The 20,863-nt window shown below is 39.9% G+C and overlaps 1 protein-coding gene across 1 annotated transcript in view; it reads left to right on the top strand.

Moving 5' to 3' along the window:
- The window catches only part of LOC101163523 (macrophage mannose receptor 1), a 28,292-nt gene extending 11,294 nt beyond the window's left edge, over positions 1 to 16,998 (top strand). Inside the window, exons 16-31 of the mRNA XM_011487077.4 lie at positions 190 to 228; positions 725 to 888; positions 2,089 to 2,150; positions 2,386 to 2,486; positions 2,785 to 2,927; positions 4,900 to 5,005; positions 5,348 to 5,469; positions 5,561 to 5,686; positions 8,927 to 9,032; positions 9,615 to 9,847; positions 9,944 to 10,109; positions 11,089 to 11,247; positions 12,282 to 12,398; positions 12,490 to 12,648; positions 16,197 to 16,226; positions 16,301 to 16,998. Coding sequence (XP_011485379.2) covers positions 190 to 228; positions 725 to 888; positions 2,089 to 2,150; positions 2,386 to 2,486; positions 2,785 to 2,927; positions 4,900 to 5,005; positions 5,348 to 5,469; positions 5,561 to 5,686; positions 8,927 to 9,032; positions 9,615 to 9,847; positions 9,944 to 10,109; positions 11,089 to 11,247; positions 12,282 to 12,398; positions 12,490 to 12,648; positions 16,197 to 16,226; positions 16,301 to 16,560 — 2,093 coding nt within the window. The 3' untranslated portion in view covers positions 16,561 to 16,998. The remainder of the gene's footprint in view (positions 1 to 189; positions 229 to 724; positions 889 to 2,088; positions 2,151 to 2,385; positions 2,487 to 2,784; positions 2,928 to 4,899; positions 5,006 to 5,347; positions 5,470 to 5,560; positions 5,687 to 8,926; positions 9,033 to 9,614; positions 9,848 to 9,943; positions 10,110 to 11,088; positions 11,248 to 12,281; positions 12,399 to 12,489; positions 12,649 to 16,196; positions 16,227 to 16,300) is intronic.
- The last annotated feature ends 3,865 nt before the right edge of the window (positions 16,999 to 20,863 follow it).

Below are 20,863 nucleotides of genomic sequence, written 5' to 3'. Positions count from 1 at the left end.
ACTGTAAGGATGTGAATGATTGACAAGATCAATAACCAACCAGGACACAGAACAGAGTGCACTGTTTAAATAAAGGAAGGAATACAAAGAAATCTGCCAAAGGTTATCCCTGATGTAGCGAGGGAACAGCGAGGTTATGATCTCTTTTTCTAATGCAACACTGAGTTACTGTTTTCTATTTCTGTACAGGAGTCACACCGAAGCCGCCTCCTGACCCTGTTACTCCAGGTGAGATCTAGTTTTGTAAAAGTGCGTGATCAAATACAGACCTTTCCAAAGAATGTTAGGATATCATCTAGTTATGAAGTCTGAAGTCTTCCCCATGTTTAACTGAAATGAGACCGTTGAACCAACCTTAACCAAATCAATGGCATCTGGGGAGTCGGTGCAGCTGCTTAGGGTTTAGTAGATGATTAGTTGGTAAAACTCAGAAGAAAATTTTCATTCCCTGCTAAATTTGGGCAGATTTCTCCAGAGTATTCTAATTTCCTGTTTTTGTGGGGTTTTTACATTTTTTGTGTAAAAAACCATATAAAAACTAGAAAACGTTTAAACAGAGGGACCTGAATTTATATTCTATGAAAGACTAATATTTTTAAATAGGATAATAGAAATGTATTAACTTTTCCATGATTTTCTAATTCTTTGGAAAGGTTCTGTAATAATAGAAACGTTTAATCTATATGTGTACTGAAGATGAGAAATGGTTCTCAAAATTTGAAAGATTATAACACAACCTCCGACGGATGGTTGGAATGGAAGGGGAATCAGTATTTTATCAACCAAAAAAGTCTGTCGATGGAAGAAGCCCGTCAGTTCTGCAAGCAGTTTCATGGGGACCTGGCGACCATCAACAGTTACAACGAAAATGCCTTTCTCTGGAAACGGGTAAGTCTGATATTTACTGGACCAAATAAAGATTAAAAAAACAAGCATACCAGATTCACCTGCATTAAGCTTTAGCGCAAACTGAAATACAAAATGTATAAAAAAGCTGGAAAAAGGGGAAAATTATCACCAGCATCCTTAGCACTAGTAAAAAACACACATCCATGCATCCATCCATCCATGCATCCATCCATCCATCCATCATCCATCCATCTTCTAAACCTGCATACTCTCTTTTGGAGCCACAGGGTTGCTGGAGCCCAGCCCACCCTCTGTTGGGTGAAGGCGGGGTTCACGCTAGTGTGTCGTAGTGCAAGGCACTATTTTCATTTTACATTCAAGAGCAATGTAAGCTTAATGCTCAATGGTTTTATGAGAATATTTCAAGACAGTACGTGGAATGTAATATGAGACAACGGTATAACATGTACAGAGAAATTTGATTAAAAAAATCTTAGATTTATGTAGTTTAGCAACTGTATTTGACTTTTTTTGTTTTTGAGCTGTGTGGGAATTCCAGGACAATTTGCCATCAATGTTTACTCAATGCTTATTTGTTTACATAAACCCTCTCTATCATGACATCATAAATCATTAAGTCAATGTAGTTCTTTATCCATCAATTACTAAATATGATAAAATCGTCTATTGGTATCAAACCACTTCCTCAGTTTGTAAAGTCCTCATTGAGATGCTGCTCCATGTTTTCCCTGGAACAGTATAGAGTGGTGTCATCAGCAAACAAAGAATATTGGAACAAATCAGATTCTATAAATCTAACATTTAGAAACAAAATAAACAGTTTAGGGGACAACATAGAGACTGGCTAAAGACCACATGTAGCCGTCAGCAAATCAGATCTTTAATTGTTGTAAGGTACAAATTGGTTCCTGGTTTCAACTTAACTGTGAAGTCACGTCTTCTAATGCCATATTTCTCCAGTTGATCAAGCAGCAATAAATACTATGATCATCTGTGTCAAACACTTTCTTTGTCCACGGCATTGGAAATGTCCCATTCTGTCATTTACACTCTCCATGTCTTGGGGTTCCACGACTTTTTATTACAATTATTACCATTTTAGAAGTTTTTTTTTTACAAAAATCCTTGAATAGAATGTTACTATAAGGTATAAACAAACACATTAAAGGATAAACAGACCATAGCTATGAACTCAAGGCAAATATATTTCTCCTGTAGATCAGCCGCAGTCATGGAAACTACTGGATCGGTCTAAATGTGGATTTTGATGGAACGCGTGTGTAAGTATTTATAGACACATATTTTACAAGTAACACAATTGATTTTTTTGTAATCATAAATCTGAAATAACTTAATCTCATAAAAAAATTGGAGAACTTTATTTCCAGTAAACATTTTTAAACTAAGGATAATATTTCTATACTTAGAAAAGAAATATATATTTTTTGCTTTAAAATAACTTTAATTAACTGTCTTTTAGAGATTAATTTTTTTTTCATTCTTGTGCTGCAACAGATGGATGGATCATTCAGAGGTGATTTATCAACAATGGGATGAGGGTCAGCCAGACTATAAACATTATGATGAACAGTGTGTCATCATGAGAGTGGAGGACGGTAAGAAAATGCAAAAATGGAATTAAATTAAATGTAAAAAATTTGTTGGTAAGGTGGCTTCTTCAAAAACACAATGGCAAAAAAATGTGTCAAATGTGCTAATCATCATTGCAGAACAGCCAACAGACATGAAGCCTTAATCCAGAATAGTTTTCCTGCTTATTAGCTACATTAAAATGACAGGAATATTAAATTACTTTTGAAAATGAAGTATTTTAAGTATATTTCCTGTTTTTGACATAGACTGTTGCATAGAACTTGTTGGGAATTTTTTTTAAACTTGTTGAACTTTCATCAGGAGTCTGGCATGACTACAACTGTGGTTTTGAGCACAAGTCCATCTGTAAGCGCAGTGGTCCACCACATGCCAACAGCACAGTGGCTCCAATATTGACACCAAAAGGTGGCTGTGAATTCCCCTGGAGAAAATTTCAATCAAAGGTGAGATTTATGGTTTTATATTTTTATTTTTAGGGGTTTTATAGTTTAGATAAACCACAAGATAAGTAGAGTTTTGCTAAATTCAGACTACTTTTATTAACTATGAGGCATGTTGCATTCAATAAAAAAATTTAAATGAAACACTGGTGTTTTTTTAGATCCAATTTTTAGTACTTTTTAATGTTTTTTTGTTATTTTTCTAGTTTTGTTTTTAAATAATTTATCCTGAAATAATATATTTATGAAGCACGATTGCAAAAAAAACAACAACCAGCAGATTGGCAAATTAGAAAGCAGTGACGTGCGGTGAGGTTCCTGCCTGGTGAGGCGCTGACGTCATCAGTCTGCAACTGTTAAAGTGTGTTTCAAAACTGTAGCATTAAAAAACAATTAACAAAATTGTTATTGACTTACTTTTACTTCTAAATGGAGTCCATTGGCTGCTCCTTCTGAAGAATCACAGGGAGAAACTGTTTGTAGAAGTTTTCCTTTCCCATCTCAGTTTTAAAAGTCTCTCAGTTTCCACGGAGATCTCTGCCAGAGACACGTCTCAACAAACTCCTGAGTTTAGACACAAAATCCTCCATTTAGAAAGTGATGCTAAACAAACTTAAACAATTACTGGACCGCTGCGACCATTAACTCTATCGTTCTTTAGCCGCAGTGTCACATTTTCTGGGATCACCAGCGCCCTCTGTCTTGAGGCACACATACTGCGGGCCTCAGTGTCTTTCTATTGCACATTTTTAGGGGATAAAAAAGACTAAGTGGGTCACAAACTGGCACCAATGTAATCAGTTGGGAAAAAATATGCAGATGAAGTCATTATACAAAAAGCATCTTTTAGGAGGATATAAAGACTGAAACAGTAAAGTGCATGGGTCAGCTGCAGCTCAGTCAGCGTGTGCGGGAAGGCTGGACGCAGGGGAGCCATTGGCTGCCGGTACCTCACCTGCTGCTTTCTTGTGCAGTTTAACAGGAAATGTGTAAATTAGCTACGTTTTTACAAAAGAATTGTGAAAACTCACACAGTAAAAAGTAATCGTAGAATAGACATTCTAAAAATGTCTAATTGTTTTTTATTATTATTTAAAAAAGAAATTAAAAATCTATATAATGTTGTTTTTTATTTTATTTATTTATTTTTTAAACTTGTTCTGTCCAACAGCTGAGCAGATCGGAGTGGAAGGTTTCTTGTGTTGGACAGATTTTACTGTTACAGCAGGGGTTTGGGTATCTTCAGCCAGAGTATATTTGTATAAACCACTTTTGTATTTGAGGCTAATCTTTATTTATGATAATTATATTTATATGCATTCCTTGTTGGACTGGATGGAAGAAAAGAAGAGAGAAAGAATTAAAGTGGGATGTTAGCGATGGAGGATAAGGGGTTAGAATGGGGGAGATGGGGGGGCAGTCGATAATACAGAGTAAAAACATGGGAGTGTCATAAGTAAATTGCATGACTTAGTTCACACACCAACAAATAGTTGCACACAGCTATTGACAGATTGGAAATATATTCATACATTCATGATGTATGTATTTTTTAAGCTATTTTGGAAGTGAGGCCTCCCCTGACTGCATGAGTCCCAGCTTCTCTCAGCAGCGTCACATGCAGAAAGCGGATTGTTTTTAACTAATAACCGCGGTTGTAATTCATTTCTTGGATCAACTGCTCATTCCGGACATGGGCCTGTTGTGTCTTTTAGTCACAATATCTTATTGCCAATTGTAGTTCTTAAATTATCTCAGCAAAAATATCTCAAAAAGGGTCAGAAATAAGTTATTTTTAAAAATTCTTAAAAATAACGACAGAAAAACACACAAAGATCCCAGATTTTGTTTTTTACACAAATAATATCAGTTTTTTTTTTTGATGAATGCAATACACTTCCATAATTTACTATGTTACAGTCAAGTCAAAAAGAGAAAAAGTTCAAATTATCTGAATGTTTTGTCTTATTTGTAGTGTTACAACATCGTCAAAGACCAGCGCATGACCTGGTTTAATGCAGGACAAACATGCCGTGGCATGAATGCTAACTTGGCCTCCATTGATTCCAGAGAAGTACAAGGTGAGTTTTCCACTTCAGAATATTTTTGAACATTGGGGGCTTAAGTCTGAGACTGGAAAATTAGAGATCGATACATAGAGTACTTTTTTAATCCTGAGGGAAATTGCATATCCATCCATTGCTCCACAAAATACACAAAACATTCAATATTAGGACCATTAGGATTTCCTCTAGCAGAAAGCACACTTTAGATTTTTTTAGATAATTGAAAATTACTAAATTCGTTTTGTTTTCTTTAATGTTTTTTTCTGTTACTGATTCTTTAAAAAAAGGGGAAAAATGGTGTATGAAATAACAGAAAAACATTACAACAATAGTGACCAGTTCTATATCTTTGTTTAGCCTTTTTATTGACTCAAATGGTCGATGCAGCAACTACTGACCTCTGGATCGGTTTTCATAAACTTCACGGGGGTGAATTTTACTGGAGTAATGGACGGAAAAGATCCTTTGTCAACTTGCTTGTAAGTGAAAATTGATTAGCTCTGTATTTTAATTACAGAAAAGGACAGCTCAGTTTTTTCGAAACACCAATTTTTTTCTCTCTCTTTTTAGGAGAGAAATTTTCGCAACCCTTTCCGCGATTACCATCCCTACCAGATTAAACGCCCTGTGTTCTTTCATGACGACGAGCTCCACTTTCAAGACTATGTTCATTTTTCAGAGATGCATAGGTCTGATGTAAGTTGATCATAATGTTCTTCACACCACAGAGGCCCCGCCTCCTCTTCTTTCATAATCAACACAAAGCAAGCATTTCTATTTTGCTGTCACACATCTGTGCAAACAAGCCAAGTTGGAACATATACCTACGTTTTGCATTTGACTCTGTTGTGGAGCAGCATCTGCAGTATTCCAATCTCATGAAATATTATCCTTATCTCCACCTCTTCAGTTTTGAGGTATCCAACTCAGAAAAACTTTTGCTGTCCTTTTCATTTGTGTAAACCTCTAAATAACATCATTAAAATACACAAATAAACACAATTCTTATAAAGTTTGCTGTTGCAAAAATTGAGAAGCACCAGTAAAAGTTGATTGAATTTTTCTTGGTTGTGTCTCCAGAAAAAAAGTGACAGTAACCATTCACTTAAAAATCCAATATGTTTGCTTTAAAACGAAAAGATTAAATCATTTTACAATACTGTAGCAAGAACAAACTCCCATCACTGTTTTACAAATACAAGCATTTCTACTTCAATATATATAAATATATATATATATATATTTTTTTGTGTGTTTCAAGAGCTTAGATGCAAGGAATATGGTCATAACCTGTTTGATTCCATTTTGACCTGAACAAACGAGCAAAAAGCAGAAGCAAAAACACCAAAGAAAAAAACAATTCCAGATTTTTAAAGTGTAATGTCTATGAAGACTCTCATTCATCCAGGTTGATTCCATCATAGTAGTAGGTTTAGGGTCTGTCATCTGGACTTAGTTTTTGAAGTTAGAAGTTTTTAAAGGACAGGATCAGACAGATGTATTTCATCATCAACAACCTGAAGGGTAAAATGAAGAACCTACAGGACAATTTGGCCGCAACTGTAACTGAAGAATTTTTTCAGAAGATCGTCGGTTTCACCTAGACGGCACAACTGACACAACACAATAAAAGCAAGCAACAGCAAATCAAGAAATTTCAGATTCTCACAAATCAACAACAGATCCTTAAGGACAGGCTCAACAGGGAGAGTAGAGGAAACAGCACCAAAGCACTGATTAACAGAGAGAGGTGGATTAAGAATATTTCCGACCACGAGCTGACTCAAACGGAGAAGGAGGTACTATCCAAGGCGCTGAATTTCTCAGTTACACCCAATCATATCCCTGTGGTAGACCTCATCACAGCCGCAGTAACGGCCATAAAGAGAAACAATTTGACTGGATCTCAAGCTGAAGAATTACGGCTCAAAATTTCAGCTGCATTGTCCAGTGCCAAACCACGACCTTCCGATCTTTCCTCAGATGAAAGAAAGGCCTTGACAGCTCTGGAGAAGGACCACAGTATCAACATTTTACCAGCGGATAAGGGGAGATTTACTGTGATCCTGAATGCGGTGGACTATGAAGCCAAAGTTAACAACCTACTCAGTGACACCACCACAGATGAAGCACTAAGAAGAGACCCAACCAGCGGCTACAAGAAAAAGGTTATAGACTGCTTACAAAGATTGGAGAGAGTTCAAGTCATCGACAAACCATTGTTTTACAGACTGTACCCGGGTGATACCATTCCCTGCATCTATGGCCCAAAAATCCACAAGGAAGGAATACTACTGAGACCCCTTGTCAGCAGCATTGACTCCATCACTTACAAATGGCTAAACACCTGGCTACTATTTTGGCCCCTCTGGTTGGCAACACAGAGCATCACGCCAGGAATTCACAAGATTTTGCAAACAAAGTCAAACATCTTCAGCTGGATTCTGATGAGACGATGGTGTCCTATGATTTAAATTCCCTCTTCACTTGCATTCCCACCACCGAAGCAGTGATTTCAGTGAGGAAGAGATTACTGCAGGACTCTGAGTTACAAGACAGAACACATCTGACACCAGACCACATCTGTGAACTGCTGGAAGTGTGCCTCAACTCCACATATTTCCAATTCAGGGGAAACTTCCACAGGCAGAGGCACGGCTGTGTTAATGGGCTCTCCAATCTCGTCCATTGTGACCAACTAGTACATGGAAGAAGTCGGGAGAAGAGCCCTGGACTCATTCCCAGGTATTACTCCAAGCCACTGGATCAGATATGTGGACGACACTTGGGTCAAGATCAAAATCCAGGAAGTGGAGGCTTTCACGGATCATATCAATGCAGTAGACAAGAACATCAAGTTCAGCAGGGAAGACACAAAGGAGAACACCCTAGCTTTTCTAGACTGTGCAGTGATCATTGAAGATGAAAGACAGCTCCAGGTTGAAGTGTACAGGAAGCCTATTCACCTGTTATTTGATTCAAACCACCCTTTACAGCACAAACTAGGCGTTATTAGGACTTTACAACACAGAGCCCAGGAGGTGCCCACAAGCTCTGATGGAAAGAAGAGCAACATATCCGTCAAGCCCTCCGAACCTGTGGATATCCCAACTGGGCTTTCACCAGATCCCAACATACAGGAAAACAAGACAAGATGGAACAGGAGCCTAAAGGGAACAATATTTCAATGCCTTATATATCAGGCCTGTCTGAAAAACTAAAAAGGATTTTCAGACAACATAACATCCCAGTTCATCTCAAACCAGTTAATACTCTCAGACACAAACTGGTTCATCCAAACAACCTCTACACAAGCGGCTTTACCAACATCGCAGAGCCAACCCAAGTGGACCTGAGTCTGCAGTGCACCTCCACCTGAAGGCCACAAACCACTCGTTCCAGGACAGTGAAGTCCGAACTCTAGCCAGAGAGAATGGATGGTTTGAGCGAGAAGTGAAAGAAGCCATCTTCGTCAAGAAGGATAAACCTTCTCTTAATAAGAATGGTGGTCTCAGGTTTATTCTTCCATCCATCTACGGCAGTGTTTTGAAACCTAAACAAACCAAACCAGTTCCACCTGGGTCACTAACAGCTGAAAGAGATGACTAGTTTAGGGAGGGAGTCACTGGCTCCCCAACCCCCAGCTGAGAACAAAGGATTCTTAACGACCAGAAACCATGCAGGCTAAGTGGACATTACCATCCAGTTTCAGGTCTGACTCCTCCCCCATGAGCGCATATATACCAGCTCTTTAACCAGCTAATTTAGAATTGACAAAGCCTTTAGATAAGAGTTGAAACGTCTTCTAACTTTAAAAACTAAGTCCAGATGACAACCCCTAAACCTACTACTATGATCTAAATTGTAATGAAAAGTTCTTTCTGTTGTCAGTTATTTTCCATGTTGACTTTGTTTTTGTGCCTTCTGTACATGTAGAGAGATAAATGTGCTGTAATCAATACCAATCCTTCACTTGGTATTGGTAAATGGATTCCCCAATTTTGCAATGACACCAATGCATTTGTTTGCCTGAGAGATGTTGGTAAGCCATTTTTTTTACTCAAAGCACTTGGTGAGAAAGAGAAAGAACTTATGTATCTTTATCGTCTGTCATAAATGCTATGCTTTACCTGCCTGCCATCAAAAGATGCAGACTTGGATCTGTAGACTTGAGTCAGACAGGACATGACCTTAGACTTTACTTTAGGGCTTATGAGGGAGGTGTTGTATAAATATGGCATCACTGCTTTTTCTATGACTGCCTTCCATGACGGTATAGATGCCTGAAGGGATATTTTTGGGGCAGATAGGCTGGTGCCTACACAGGAAGATGGGTTTATACTATTCAAATGATGAGACCTGAAAGTGGACGACGCAGAACTGTGTAAAATCAAAAAATCAAAATGTTGAAAACGTTTGATTTAGGCTAGAAATGGCATAAACCTAATCAAAAGACCACTGGGAAGGTTTTAAAAAGAGCTCAAAAGATGATCCAAAGCAGGTCTTTAAGACATTAAGTATAAACGTCCAATCATACCATTGTCTTAGCTACATTAAAAAGTTTGATTCAAATTTTGGTATTAATGCAGCATTCAAATTACATTTGTCAAATTTCCTCAATCAGATCCCAAGTCCCCCGACTCTCCTGAACCAACAACACCAACTGGTTATACAAAGATATTCAATGACTCTTTTAAGAGTTTTCCTCAAAACATGACCTGGGATGGAGCGCAGAAGTACTGTGCAGGGGATGGTGCCAACCTTGCTAGCATAAAGACTGAGTGGGCGCAGGCATACGTCGAGCTGCAGGTTGCAAAACTCAAAAGACCTGTGTGGATTGGACTCAACAAAGACCGGGTATGATCCTGTGATCCAATTCTAGGGTTCTTTTTCTTGACAGAAATGGTGATTCCTGTGCATTTTGTGAAACTATGTTTCTGGCTCTACTTTCAGACCAGCAGCTATTTTAGATTTATTGCTGGCTCGCGGCTGAAATTTGTTAACTGGAATGAAAATGAACCACGCAGTGACCAGTCCTGTGTGTACGTGGATGTAGGAGGCAAATGGAAGACCAGCAGCTGCAACCAGACCTATCACTTTGTTTGCATGAAGTCTTCAGGTAATCCACTAATTATGTAAAAGAAAACGCTTTTTGGGAATTGGGGGAGGGGCCTTAAAAATCCTGCAAACTGTGTATTTTATGCTCCTATGGTCCCATAAAGCACAATGCTAGCTAAGGAACAAAGAAACGAGGGTTAAAATAAACAAGAAAAATTAATAATGTATTTTCTTCTTTCACCGTTTAAAAAAACATGTTCAAATACATAACCAGGTATGATCAACTGAAAAACCTCTTCTCTGGCAGGCTGTTTCACATTAAAACTGTTCTGAGATATTGGTAATGAATAAAATAAAATAAAAATTTTCTCGTATACTTTATTTATCCCTCAATGGGGAAATTCTTCTCCACTTTGACCCATCCCCTGGGGGAGCGGTGAGCCGCAACTGAACTGCGCTCAGGAGGCAGTAGCGTTAAGGGCCTTGCCTAAGGACCCTCACTGAGTGATGTTAACTGCTTGCCATTGATATGGTAATTGCCCCCAGTACCATTGTTTCTTCCCCTCCGAATTGAACCCTGGATTCCTGCATGGTAGCCGTTCACCTTACCAACCGAGCCACTCAGCCGGCCTAAAAAATGTTTTGCTTAGTTCCACCTTTATATTTTGTGCAGACAAATCTTTACCCCCCTCCCCCTCCGGATGTTCTACCAGTATTCTAAAATTACCGGCATGAAGCCTATTGAGATGACTATTGTTGTAATATTGGGCCATAGAAATCAAATTGAATCGAGTTGAATAATAAAAGTTCTTCAGTCAGGTAAGTCCATCCCATCAGGAGGTTTCAACAAGACTTGATCTAATGTCCCGTTTAGTTTAACCAGCAATGAGCCCCCCCACTCCACACATTAATATGTTCTGTACCTACAAAGTGACTTTGCTGTGGATTCCTTGGTATCTAAATAAAGGTTAGACTATTTTTTAATGTACATTTCCTTTTTTCTGTCTAATCCCACAACTCCCCACTCCATCCCCCCACAGATGTTCTACCAGTGCAGCCCAGTAATTTCCCAGGAGTTTGTCCTGACGACCCAAATCCATCTTCTCAGCATTATTGGATACCATTTAGGGGTCACTGCTACACATTTTTCACCAAGCTGGAAAACTGGCCGGAAGCCTCAACCGACTGCAGCAAACATGGTGAGTGTGTACTTTTTTTTTCTTTTGAACTTGTCCTGTACATCAGCTGGGCAAACAGATGATAGCTGAAGGCCTTTTGTGTTGGATATATTTTACTTTAACAAAAGGGGTTATGAATCTTCTGACACACCAGAGGTATGTTTGTTTGAATAAACCCCTTTTGGAATCGAGACCAAACTTTATTTATTTCAATCGTATTGGAAAATATTTTGTGTTGGACCAGACGGAAAAGGAAAGGAGGGAAGAAGAGAGAGGGATGTTAGAGAGGGGGGATAGGAGGGTGGATGTTTATCATTACGGTCAGGTTCAGATGTAATACCAACGCAGGGCCCCGCCCCAGAAGAGTGCCCACACCCCCAGACGAGCACCTCATACCCACCCAGGAGTTCTGGGCATCCCCCCGTCCCAACCCCAGGTACGAGTCGGGACCCCCCAAGAGAGACCCGCCCCCGCGCTCCAGGCAGCCAGCCACCCGGCCCACGGTTGGTCCAGGAAGGAGCACAGCAGGGGCAATCCGCCCCCGCCCAGGAGGAGGGCATCCAGGAGAAGAGGGGGTCCACAGGAGGTGTTGTAAACATGGCCCGACCAGGCTCACCCACAGTTGGAAATTCGGCGAGGCCCAGCGCTTAGGGGCAAGGACCAGAACCCACACCACAGGGACACGGACACCCCCCAGCTCAGGTGGGATGTGATCCCTGGCTCTTGGACTTGCCAGAAAGCTCAGGGATCCCTCTCCCTGCGTGGAGAGAGGGCCACCGGGCCCAGGAAGCCAGCACCAAGGGAACACGGCCGCCGTTGCCAAGGGTCTGGTACCCCTTACCAGGGATGGGGTAGGGGACAGATGGTCCAAGGTCCCACCTTCCTTGTAAAATGCGTGTGTGTGTATTTGTAAGGGCGTGTGTGTACATGTGTGAGTGTGTTTATGTTGGAATGTATATTTTGAGGAGTCGGTGGGTGTGTTCTGACGTACCGCCGTAAAGGTAAAATCAAATGTCCTCCAGTTTTGCTGATTCCGGATTCTTTTTTGACCAAAGGTGGGATGATTGTCAGCATTGAGGATCCCTCTGAGCAGGATTTTATTGAAACTGAACTGCAGAATTATAAAGACCAACATAATTCGTTTTGGTTGGGTCTGTATAAAACACACAAAGGTAAACAACATCTCCTCCCTATAAAAAACAAATACTTGTGTTTCTGTGAAGTCTCCCTCTTTTAGGAAGTAATTCTCATTCACTTTTTCAGGGACGTGGAAGTGGTTGGACAGAACAGTCATGGACTACACAAACTGGGATTCTCATCAACCGGGGATGGCCACCTACGCTGAGATAGCGACTTCAGATGGGATGTGGAAAACGGGGCGCCCATGGAACAAGAGACCATACATCTGCAAAACAGCCAAAAGTAGGATTGACACGAACCTAACATGAACACACATTTATAAAAAAAAAACAAAAGACTCCATGCTCCAACTGATCAAACAGAACTATAACAGTTTTTCTTTACATTGAATTCAACCTCTAGCTACCGGACACCTGAATCTCCCCTTTGGGAGATTAATAAAGTATCTATCTATCTATCTATCTATCTATCTATTCATTCTAAATAAATGATGACTTGACTGATATTTTACAAATATATTCTATGGAAGTTGTTTTCGTCCATAGATTAAGCTGACATTCAGTTCTCAGACAACAATTCAATGTACCTTTCCCACTTGCATTTTTAAAAAAAATGTGTACCGGTATGTTGAAAGTTACATTCATGACAATTTAAAATGTGATTAATTTTGCTTTCATTTTAAACTTTGATTAAAAAAAATGTACTATTCAAATTCATTCTAAATTGCAAAAACATTTTCAATTTGCAAGCCTAAATTGAATTATATCAGTTTGAGCTATTGGGGAAATAACTTTTATACTATTTATCAGGACTGACATATATACACACACATATATACAGCGGTGGACATAATTGTTGCTACCCCTCAGTTAAAGAAAGAAAGTCCACAATGCTCACTGAAAGACTTGAAACGTTTAAAAGTAACAATAAATTAAAATTTATTGAAAATGAAATCATCAAAATCAGCCATTACTTTTGAGTTGTTGATTAACAGAATTATTTAAAAAAACAAACTAATGAAATAGGGCTGGACAAAAATGATGGTACCTCCATAAAAGACTGAGAACTAATTGCCCAGGGGGTCATGATGAACTCAGGTATGTCCTTTAATTGACATCACAGCTGTTTTCAAACCCAGAATCAGTCAGTCTGCCTATTCAAAGGGAGACAAATAGTCAAGTTGCTGTTTGGTGAAAAGGTGTGAACCACACTGAACATGGACAACAGAAAGCCAAGGAGAGAATTGTCCCAGGACATTAGAAACACAATTATAGACAAACATGGTCAAGGTAAAGGCTATAAAACCATCTCTTTCTTTATTTTATTTTTTTAACTTGTCCTGTCCAACAGCTGCGCAAACAGATGAGAGCTGAAGGCCTCTTGTGTTGGACATATTTTACTTTAACGACACGTTATGAATCTTCTGACAAACCAGAGGTATGACTGAATAAACCTCTTTTGTAATCGAAGCCAAACATTATTCATGTCTATCATATTTGAAAATCTTTTGTGTTGGACCAGACGGAAAAGGAAAGAGGGGAAGAAGAGAGAGGGATGTTAGAGAGGGGGGGGGGTAAGAGGGTGATTATGGGGGGGGGGGCGGGGGGTAAAACCATGAAGCAGCATAAGACAACAAGTTTCTGGATGTTTATCATTACGGTCAGGTTCAGATGTAAAACAAATCTAGAAGGGGCGGGGCCTGTCCACACAAAGACACATGTTATAAACACACCTGTTGGCTGCAAGAATGTCAACATGTCAACATGTACACCATGCAGATAGTGTTCACACACGCATACTTATGCCTTCAAACCAACTAGTGTGAAATATTTCATTCAATCACACAAACTATTAGTGCAAAGGTGAGCTAATACCTGTGCTCAAGTGATTGTTTATGTTCTTCTAAAATGGATGGTGGAACGTGAAAAGAAGGAAGTAGAATGCCCAGCCATCCCCACACCAGGCCCCCAGAGCCAGAGTGCGGGGAGGCACGGGGGGGGGGGGGGTAGTGCAGCCCCGGCCCAACCAGGAGACCGGCCCTCCGCCGCGCCGGGAGGGCCCCCACCCGAGAAGAGTGCCCACAGCCCCAGACAAGCACCTCATCACTACCCAGGAGTTCTGGGCCATAAAACCATCTCTAAGCAGCTTGAAGTTCCTGTGACCACAGTGGCACATATTATTCAGAAGTTTAAGACCCACGGGACAGCAGCCAACCTCCCTGTACTTGGCCGGAAGCGAAATTGATGACAAATTGAGGAGACGGATAGTTGCAACTGTATCCAAAGAGCCCAGAACAACCTCCAAAGAAATTAAAGGTGACCTCCTAGATCAAGGTACATCAGTGTCAGATCGTGGACTTCATGGAAGACGACCAAGGAGGACACCACTGTTGAAAGGAAATCATAAAAAAAGCCAGACTGGAATTTGCAAATATGCATGTTGACAAGCCACAAAGCTTCTGGGATAATGTCCTTTGGACAGATGAGACAAAACTTTTTGGTAAGAAACATCAGCTCTATGTTGGTAGACTCAAAAATGAAGCATCCAACCAAAAGAACACTGTCCCTACTGTGAAACATGGAGGAGGCTCAGTTCTGTTTTGGGGCTGCTTTGCTGCATCTGCCACAGGGTGTCTTGTAGTTGTGAAGGTCAAATGAAATCTCAAGATTATCAAGGCATTCTGGGTAGAAATGTGCTGCCTAGTGTCAAAAAAAGCTTGGTCTCAGTCGCAGGTGATGGGTCTTCCAACAGGACAACCATCCAAAACTCACAGCCAGAAACCCCCAAGAATGGCTCAGAGGAAAGCGTTGGACTATTCTGAAGTGGATTCTATGAGCCCAGACCTGAATCCCATTGAACATCAGTGGAAGGAGCTGAAACATGCCATTTGGAGAAGACACCCGTCAAACCCGAGACAACTGGAGCAGTTTGCTCATGAGGAGGGGGCCAAAATACCTGTGGAGAGGTGCAGAAGGCTCATTGACAAATACAGAAACCGTTTCATTGCAGTGATTGGCTCAAAAGGTTGTGCAACAAAATATTTCTGGTTACCATCATTTTTGTCCAGCCCTATATCATTAGTTTGTTTTTTTAAATAATTCTGTTAATCAACAACTCAAAAGCAATGGCTGATTTTGATTATTTAATTTTAAATAAACTTTAATTTATTGTTTTTTTTTAACGTTTCAGGTCATTTCAGTGAACATTGTGGACTTTCTTTCTTACCAACTATTTTTTCCACCACTGTAAATATATATGTATATGTTTTTTTTAACATATGTATACATATACAGTCAGGCCCATAAATATTTAGACAGAGACACATTTTTTTCTAATTTAGTTTCTGTACATTACCACAGGCCTTTCATCTGCTTCACTCATAATGACATAACAAGGGAATTGCCCACACCTGCCCATGAACCTGCCCATGCAATAGCATGGAAGTCAATTCTCCAATTACTTACCAGCCCATGAAATTAAGGGATTTTGTTTAAAAAAATGCTTTAGTTTTTCACATTTTATGCAATCTTTTTGTTCAACCCATGAAATAAAAGCTGAAAGTCTGCACTTCAATGGCATCCGAGTTGTTTTATTTAAAATTCACTGTGGTAATGTACAGAAACTAAATTAAAAAGAATGTGTCTCTGTCCAAATATTTATGGTCCTGACTGTATGTATATATATCTACACGCACACCCACACACACACACACACACACACACACACACACACACACACACACACACACACACACACACACACACACACACACACACACACACACACACACACACCTTTTTAATGGGATTGTTTTCCTCTTTTACCTCTAGTTTTACCACCAAAGTCATTACCTTCAACTGGTAAGTAATTCTATTTTATTTGCCCCATCAAAATGTCATTAACAGATCCATCATCGTCCCTTCAATCTGTGCAGATGACACCGTACCTCAGCCTCACCAAGCACGTGATCACATTGCTCTGACAGTGGTTGTCATCTGTGCAGCAGCTGCAGTGGGGGCTGTCATTGTCATATACGTCTTTAGGAAATCTAGACATCATCTAGCTGTCCCCCCATCTATGCCAAACATCATCAACCCACTTTTCTTCAGCGGTAAACAGTTGGAGACTGATGCGGACGTCGATCAGCTGGTGGAGAACGCAAAAGAAAATCCTCAAGTTGTGAAAGTAAAATGATCTGTTCCTTTCCATTCTGAGATTTTCCCTGCAATGGTTTGGAGTTTGGGGGAGAAAAACCTCTAAAATTATTAAGGATTTGTCTTGACTGAGAAGCTAAAAAAAAAAAAAAAAAAAAAGCAGGGTGATGATCTAATGTGTGTTTTATTACATATTTTGACAGATGTTGTATAAAACAGCAGACAAATAATTCACAAAACTTGCATTTTCTGTGATTTCCTTAAAACATTTTAGAGAGTAAAAATACTTTATGACAAATGTAAATGATATGATATGAGCTTACAAAAACTGTCCTAACCTCTGACAGAAGTCTGTTATCATAAGTCTTACTAACACTTTTAGGATCTTGTTGTAAAAAAAAAAAACAACAGGAAAACGTGGACCAGAGTTTTATCAATGTGAATCACTTTCTTTACATAAAGACAAAATACAACCCTGGTTTTATGTATTTTTATTTTAATTGAACAAGAAAGAGCTAATAGAGAAGATGCCAACAGGGCCAGGATTTACCAGGATGTAGAAGTTTCTCCTAAACTGCTGAAGGTTGTTTAAAATCATGTGTTTTTGACCAGATGCCTAACTTTATACTTTAAAGTACAGTGGTTCATCGAGATGTCACAGTTATGCAGTCTCACTGTTGTGTTCTGCGCTCTGATTGGCTGTCTCCTGTATAGAATGGGTTTAGCTTGCCAGATCTACATATTGGACTTATTTTTCTGCAAAGTTTGGAACTTTGAGGCTTTGAACAAGAAAGAAACATTTAAAAATGTTCATAACTGTCTTAGAAAAAAAAAAAAGAGTGTAGTGAGCCTTAAAATATCTGATAACTGTAAAAACTTAGGTTGAGAAATCATCAATTTCACCTACTGTGGGTTAATTCTAGAATGTAACTTGGAGGAGCACTGTAGGTTCAGTTCTGCTTCCAGACATGAAACGGCTCAAGTCACTTAAAGAAAACTAATGTTTAGCTGAATGAGCTGAATTCTTAACACTTTCACAGTTGTAGAACGTTTGTTGTCCAACAGTTTTGTGTTGAGAGGCTGGTGACGGTTGGAACATCTGGTTAGTTTAGACGTTAGTTCCTCTTTTTAAGGTTGACCTTCTTAAATTAAACCCATTAGTTTGAGTGAAACAAAAATCTAAAGAAAGTGTTTGTCATTCAACTTTAATTTGAAGCTTAGGAGAAATAATTCTTCTTTACCAGTATGAGAAAACATGAGTGTGTAAAAAGCTTTGGATCAACAGAAATGTATCAACTAGAAAATATGTAACAATACGTGTGATTTTTTTTACATGCAAGCAAAATGGTAATTGACATATAGGCGACTTAATTCCCACTTTCCTACCTTGCTTCATGGCTATAAGTGGTTTACAGTCCCATTCATGCACGCACACACGCACGCACCCACCCGCATGCACGCACACACACAGCAGTTGCCATATGAGGCATTAACCTGTGATGGGGATTCAGTGTCTCGCAATCAGAGGCTAACCGCTGTACCTCTGCACCACAGCTGTAGTGTAGTCTGTGTAGTCTATGTGGGGGCGTGGGTCCTTGACCAAAAATCACTACAAGTGTGTGAATGGTAACACTGGAAAAAAGTCCCCTGTTTGATGTTGAGGGCAGTCAGGAAATTTGTGCCACAAAACATTAAACTTATTTTAAAATCAAAATACTGATTTGACTTTTTTCATTGAATTTCAACCAGCCCAAACATTTACAGCAGTTTTGTTGTGAAGGGTTGATTATGTTCTGCAAATGCTGTTTAAAATAGTAAAATCAATAAACAAAAATCATGCATACCCTATGAGGCTATTGTTTAAGGTTATATTAGTTAGAGACCAAACCTCATTTCAATGCTTTGAGAAACCAGCAAAATTCTCCTAAAAAGACCTACTACACTACAACCTACTACAATGGAACCAACCTGGATGAATGAGAGTCTTCATAGACATGCTCCTAAAAAGAGCAAAAAATGACAACAGAGTTAAAATTCTTTTTAAGGAAGCTGAAACTAAACCGTCAGCATTTTGGAAGCTTTGCTGTTTTGAGGAATTACACAACTGATTCAATCTAAACACTTTGTAAGCTCCTTTCTCTCTGTATGAGGCCCAAAATGAAGAATAGTTATTGCTGTTAGTCTGTGCCCTTTGTCATACCGACACCGCCCTGGCTGACTCTCATCACATGGATCAAGCTCTTGGTTGTGAAAATCTAACAAGGAACTGGAACCATGAGGATCTTCTGCATAACCTTTGTGCTCCTCTTTAAATCACTGCAATGCCTGGCAAAAGATGGTACGTTTTGGGGTTTGTACAGTTTGGGATGATGTTTATTTTTAAATAATTATATTAGCAGAAGCCCCTTTCTGACTTAAATAAAAAAAAAACATTTTTTTTCCCTTGAGGTATTCTTTTTAGTTCATATTTTTAGTTGTACAAAAGAAAAAATCTTTGACTGTCTGGAGTTGCGTTGGACAACCAACGATCGGCTTCTGGTTCCTCAAAAGAACAAGTGTGTGGGAGCCCAGGGGCAAAGTGTGGGGGCTGAAGTAAAGCTTTATGACTGTGATGAAGACAGTGAGCTTCAAAAGTGGGAGTGCAAGAACCAAACGCTGCTTGGTCTGAAGGGCAAAGAGCTCTTCATTGAGATTAGGACGGACCACAGCGCCGTTCTCTCGAAAACAACCGGACCCAACAGTCACTTCACCATTTCAGGGACTTTTGATGGAGCTTGTGCAAGAACATACAGAGGTGGAAAACAAAGCTGGCTATTTGAACAAATCATTTTTTATGACTTAGGTCTGGAAAAGTGGTCAAACTAACCATGAAGGTGTTTCTGTTTCAGAAATGTTTACCACTGGAGGAACTGCAGCTGGAAAGCCGTGCATGTTTCCTTTCATGTACGGAAACCAGTGGTACTCAGACTGCACTATGACCGACCACACAGAGCTTTGGTGTGCAGTCCAAACCCATTACGATTCTGATTCAGAAAGATGGGGGGGTTTGCCCAACCAACTGTAAGTATTTAAGGTATTGATGTTTTAGTGAGAGTGGTAAAAGAAGAACACACAGACGCTGAGTCACAACACAGTTAATGAGGATTATATGAACTTCACATCAGCAAATGACCTCAGGATTTCCTCAAACACAGAGACATGAAACAAACTGCTGTTATAGAAATGATTGATGGATTTTACAGCAAAACAAAGCTGGACCAACCACCAACCATCCACTACTCCGTCCATCTGTACCATCCAGGGTTGCACAGCAAAATGAGTCTTCATGCACCTCTTGGCCCACTGCAGCCGTTTCTGCTTGTAAGTGTTGCTTAGTGGTGGGTGAAAAGAAGGTTTTCGTAGAACGGCAAGCCTCTGGAGGATCCCACACCTTGATGTTGGTGGGACTCCAGAGACACCAGCAGCTTCAAACATATGCTTGCTGCTTTGTAATGGCATTTCAGCAGCTGCCCTCTTAATCCGATGTGTTTGTCTGCTGCAGAAACCTTCTTCATTCTGCCTTTATCTGCACAAACCCGTGTGTGCGCGGAACCAGCCACAAATCTCTGAATAGTACGATGATCACGCTGAATTTCTTGTGAAATTCCCAAAGTTTTCTTACCTTGTCCAAGGCATTGAACTATTTCAGGTTTTTCAGCAGCAGAAATCCTTTTTTCTTTCTAATAGCGCTTAAAAATGTGGAGCGTCCTTCTGTAGTCATTTATCCTTGAACTGAGCTCACCTGGCAACCCAATTATCACAGGTGTCTTAGATTGATGGGATTGATCCAAAGAGCCCCGAGATACAATACATTCCATAAGATTAATTAAGAAAAAAAATAATCAAAATAATCTTTTTGACACTAAAATACGATATGCATAATAATTTGGAACGCATGTAATGTAATTATCAACACTGTCTGTCTGATCTGCTGGCTTTAAACAGGTAAACAGTTGGGCGGCCGTGGTGCAGCGGTAGGGCGGTCGTCCCATGATCGTAAGGTTGCAGGTTCGATTCCCGCCTTGCACGCCCATGAGTCGAAGTGTCCTTGGGCAAGACACTGAACCCCACCTTGCCTCTGGTGGTAGGCGGGCGCCTGTGTTTGGCAGCGGAGCGACCACCAGTGTGTGACTGTGTGTGTGACTGGGTGAATGGGTCTGTGACTGTAAAGCGCTTTGTCCTTGTAGGAAGAAAGGCGCTATATAAGTATACGCCATTTTACCAGGTATCAATCATCCGGATGCATCCACTCCTGTCTGCCTGGAGCTGCAACAGGGATGCAGGAAAACGCCTCAGCGACTTCC

This window comes from Oryzias latipes, chromosome 17 (assembly GCF_053564925.1).
Source record: "Oryzias latipes strain Hd-rR chromosome 17, Olatipes_Hd-rR_3.1".
Lineage (NCBI taxonomy): Eukaryota > Metazoa > Chordata > Actinopteri > Beloniformes > Adrianichthyidae > Oryzias > Oryzias latipes.
This window is presented reverse-complemented; position numbering and strand designations above follow the sequence as displayed.